At 41.4% G+C, this 4,162-nt stretch overlaps 1 protein-coding gene across 1 annotated transcript; it reads right to left on the bottom strand.

Annotated features, from left to right (window-relative positions):
- Positions 1-1,052: 1,052 nt before the first annotated feature.
- LOC114220281 (large ribosomal subunit protein uL1-like) lies at positions 1,053-3,249 on the bottom strand. Its single transcript, XM_088017476.1, has 3 exons — positions 3,227-3,249; positions 2,027-2,059; positions 1,053-1,707 (listed from the first exon to the last, which is right to left on the bottom strand). The coding sequence occupies exons 1-3, from the start codon at positions 3,247-3,249 to the stop codon at positions 1,053-1,055; spliced, it is 711 nt and encodes a 236-aa protein (XP_087873602.1).
- Between the last annotated feature and the right edge of the window lie 913 nt (positions 3,250-4,162).

The raw sequence follows: 4,162 nt of genomic DNA, 5'->3' as shown, positions 1-4,162 counted from the left end.
TCAAAAGGAATGAGAGCTTGCCATTTGCAACAACGTGGATGGAACTGGAGGGTGTTATGCTGAGTGAAATAAGTCAATCAGAGAAAGACATGTATCATATGACCTCACTGATATGAGGAATTCTTAATCTCAGGAAACAAACTGAGGGTTCCTGGAGGGGGGGTGGGGTGGGAGGGATGGGGTGGCTGGGTGATAGACACTGGGGAGGGTATGTGCTATGGTGAGTGCTGTGAATTGTGCAAGACCGTTGAATCACAGATCTGTACTTCTGAAACAAATAATGCAATATATGTTAAGAAAAAAAAAAGAAGAAGATAACAGGAGGGAAAGAATGAAAGGGGGGAAACTGGAGAGGGAGACAAACCATGAGAGACGATGGACTCTGTGAAACAAACTGAGGGTTCTAGAGGAGAGGGGGGGTGGGAGATTGGGTTAGCCTGGTGATGGGTATTAAAGAGGGCACGTACTGCATGGAGCACTGGGTGTTATACACAAACAATGAATCATGGAACACTACATCAAAAACTAATGATGTAGTGTATGGTGATTAACATAAGAATAAAAAATTTAAAGGAAAAAAAAAGAAAATATTATTAACAATGCCTGAACAGAAAATACGTGGGGATTCCTGGGGGTGACTAGGCAGGTAAGAACTCATCCAGGTCCAAGACAGAAGCTCAATGGCCACTTTGGACTTGGGAAAACTCTGTCCTTTAACTGCGCATCTTATTTTACCCCATCCATCATGCTATACACAAGAAAGTGACCATGCTTGAATCATTGCCATAGAACATACAGCTGAGATTCCTTTGATGGTAAGTAACATGGCTTCTAAATTTTAAAAAGTGATACCATCTTCATGAAAATAAAATCTGAAAAGGTATTGTAGACATGATTCTAACTTTCAGAGTTTTCTCTGAGTTAGATCTCTGTGGGAGGATCTAAATAGACATCCTGTTCACTCACCCTTCTGAGATCTCTATGCTTGTAGTGGGTCTCAGTTTCTTTTTTTTTTTTTTTAAGGGTAGCACTAGGATTTATTGAACTGTTCCTTAGTACAGGCGCTGGGGCTTGCCCATGGTGCTCTTGATGTATAAAGCCCGGACGTTCTGCCAATTCTTCTCGAGCAAGGACACCAGGAGATTGACTGCTAAGTGGATGTTGTACACAAGCTCGTCACCTGTCATCTTCACATGGCCAACAGCCACTGCCAGACACAGCACCTTCTTCATCTGGAATTTGATGGTAGACTTCACTTCATCCACTTTGGCCACCATGTTTTCATTGTGGGTCAACAAGGAAGGGAACTTGCCAGCCTTATTCAGGCCTGGGCCCAGGATTCGTGGGATCTGCTTGATCAGAGATTCTGAAGCCAAAAAGGCATCACACTTCTTGGCCAACTTCTTGACTAATTTCTTATTCTTGTTGAGTTTCTTCAGCACCTCAATATCCATGTGGGGAATATCCACTGCCTTGGCCTCATCACAGTGCTGCTGATCCCCCAGAACACATACGGAGAACTTGGGGCGGGGAGTGGACTTAAGCCTGACGGTGCCTGAGAAGCGTTTGTCCTTCTGAGGGTCATAGTTCTTCAGACTGATCTGCAGCTCCACCGTCTCCAAAAACTTCTGGCGCTTGCGCTGGTTCCCGTGCAGGACTTCCTGCACTGCCTCATACAGGGTGTCGCGGGAGACTTTGCTGCTCACGGTTCTTCGCGCCACAGTAACCGGCTGGGTCTCAGTTTCTATTCACTCTCCTCTGAGTGACCTTACTGGCCATGTTACTACACACAATGAGCACCCATTTGCAACAGCTGGGTGTTAAATAGCTACTGACAACAATATTGGTCATAACCTTCCCCCGGCCCCCACCTTCCTGGTAACTCAGCCCAGCTTGGAATGCTAAGTTAGAAATGCAATAAATACAGGTATATAATAAAATATGTCAAATTTCATTCATGGATTTGTGGCCACATTGAAAGTTAAAAACACAAGTGGACTCTTCTCAAATGCATCATGAAAGGGATTATGCTAGATGAAAATGAATTAAAAACATGTAACTGTATAAAAACAAAATGCCACATGACTAAACTGGGTTACTCCTGTGTTGCTGCTGAGTGTCCAAGGGCACAAGCTTCTAAAATTCACGGATGAAAGGATGGAACAAATCTTCTTGAAGCGAATAATTGCGTGGTCCATAAAAAGGTGTTGACTGTGGGAAAATCAAGTCCATAATTACCTGACATGTTAGGTATTTATGAGACTCATGTTTAGGGATGTTGTTCAGAGGAGGGGGAGGATTCTCTCTGAGCTCATAGACATGGGATAAAATGGGAGTGGAAAAAGTTAAAATATATAAGATTACCTTTAGGATATGATTTTCTTATAACTCCCAGATATGCGCTATATCCCAGATGGTCTTGGGATAGTATAGATTTTAAGAATGGGAGCACTCTAGGGGCACCTGGGTGGCTCAGTCTGTTGAGCATCTGACTCTTGATTTTGGCTCAGGTCATGGTCTTGGGGTCGTGGATTGAGCCCCGTGTAGGGCTCCCCATTCAATGGGGGAGTCTTCTTGTCTGTCCCCACTACTTGTGTTCTCTCTCTCTCTATAATAAATAAATAAGATCTTTAAAAAAAAAAAAAGGAATGGGAGCAACATAGATCCTGCCTGTTAAAGATGATAGAAAAAAGAAGACAAATTTCCAGGGAGTCTTGTACATGTTTACAATTTTGTTTGAACCAGACCCAGTGGGAAAATCGAAATGACTGAGCTCATTTGGTTCTTTTAAAGAGCTTTCTCCAATCTTAAGACATTTAGTCTCTCCATAAAAGATAAGAAAGATGCTCTGATCTGGTAACCTTCTTCTCTTACAGTCATTGGTTTTGGACTCAGATATTCAGGTCTGAACTTTGTAAAGTGAAATCCTTACTGTTAAGGAAAAAAAAATCCTAGGTTGAGGAGAGATTTATAAGACTGGAAGGTATAGGGTCTTCCTCATATGGATACCAAGTATGGTGTGATACAAGACAGGAGAAAGAACCCAGTATAACCCTATCTATGTCTCTACTACTGAATTAGATGCTATTTAGACTTCACTGGGGATTTAGAGGTTACCTATTGTAACTTACCCCAAATAGGCTCTGTTTTTGTTTTTGTTTTTGTTTTTAAGTCATAAACTACCTGACTGGGCACATTAAATGTTGGCGTTTGCAAGTATCCTTACCAAGTGTTCTCTGAAGTGGGCATAGCCGCATCTCACACAGGATCTGGACTGTATCAAGAACCAGTGTTGAACAGGTGGGGATGGGATGAACTTCTTGCTTTCTTCAGTGTAGTAAAAGGACTCATCAGGGGAGACATAGGAACTTTCAAAGGAGGGGAAAAAGGGAATTAAAAAGTAATACAGACCTGTACGTACCTCTGAAACAAATAATACATTATATGTTTTAAAAAAGAAGAAGATAGTAGGAAGGGAAAAATGAAGGGGGGGAAATCGGAGGGGGAGACGAACCATGAGATACTATGGACTCTGAGAAACAAACAGGGTTCTAGAGGGGAGGGGGGTGGGGAGATGGGTTAGCCTGGTGATGGGTATTAATGAGGGCACGTATTGAATGGAGCACTGGGTGTTATACACAAACAATGAATCATGGAACACTACATCAAAAACTAATGATGTAATGTATGGTGATTAACATAACATAATAAAATTTTTTTAAAAAGTAATACAAAGTCTTAAGACAGCATTCCTGAACTTTGAACCCAGGTTTTCCCAGACCTCACTGTAACAGCTGTAACTTTTTGTCTTAGGCATAACACATGATCATATTCTTGTTCAACATCCTAGGACCCCTCACTGAATCCTTCACTATGGGCATATAAATAAATTTATAAATAAATAAATTATGGACACAGAAACAGTCCTCTGTTAAATTAAGAAAAACAATTTCAAGAATATATTCACTGTCATTTTTGCTGGAAAATAGTACTAGGTGGAAGGCAAGTTTTTCCTAGAATCTCTTGAAGTTTATTAATATGTTAATAAAGAGCTAATAAGGTCTATTCCTTTTGTTTGAAAGACTGCATGAGTCAGGTTGGAAGCTGAGACAAGAGCCTGCTAACCGACTCAGAACTGCAGAGACTAGGACTCAAGGCACTG

Source organism: Eumetopias jubatus, unplaced genomic scaffold (genome assembly GCF_037043125.1).
Source record: "Eumetopias jubatus isolate StellerSeaLion01/CBP00866 unplaced genomic scaffold, mEumJub1_p1.0 scaffold_13, whole genome shotgun sequence".
NCBI lineage: Eukaryota > Metazoa > Chordata > Mammalia > Carnivora > Otariidae > Eumetopias > Eumetopias jubatus.
The sequence above is the reverse complement of the archived record's forward strand: the minus strand, read 5'-3'. Positions and strand labels throughout refer to the sequence as shown.

Coding starts and splice junctions, on each gene's coding strand:
- LOC114220281 (XM_088017476.1), bottom strand. CDS start 3,249: ATGCCCACTTCAGAGAACACTTG. Junction 2,060..3,226: donor CCCACTTCAGAGAACACTTG/GTAAGGATACTT, acceptor GTTTTTATACAG/TTACATGTTTTTAATTCATT. Junction 1,708..2,026: donor ATTCATTTTCATCTAGCATA/ATCCCTTTCATG, acceptor GGCGCGAAGAAC/CGTGAGCAGCAAAGTCTCCC.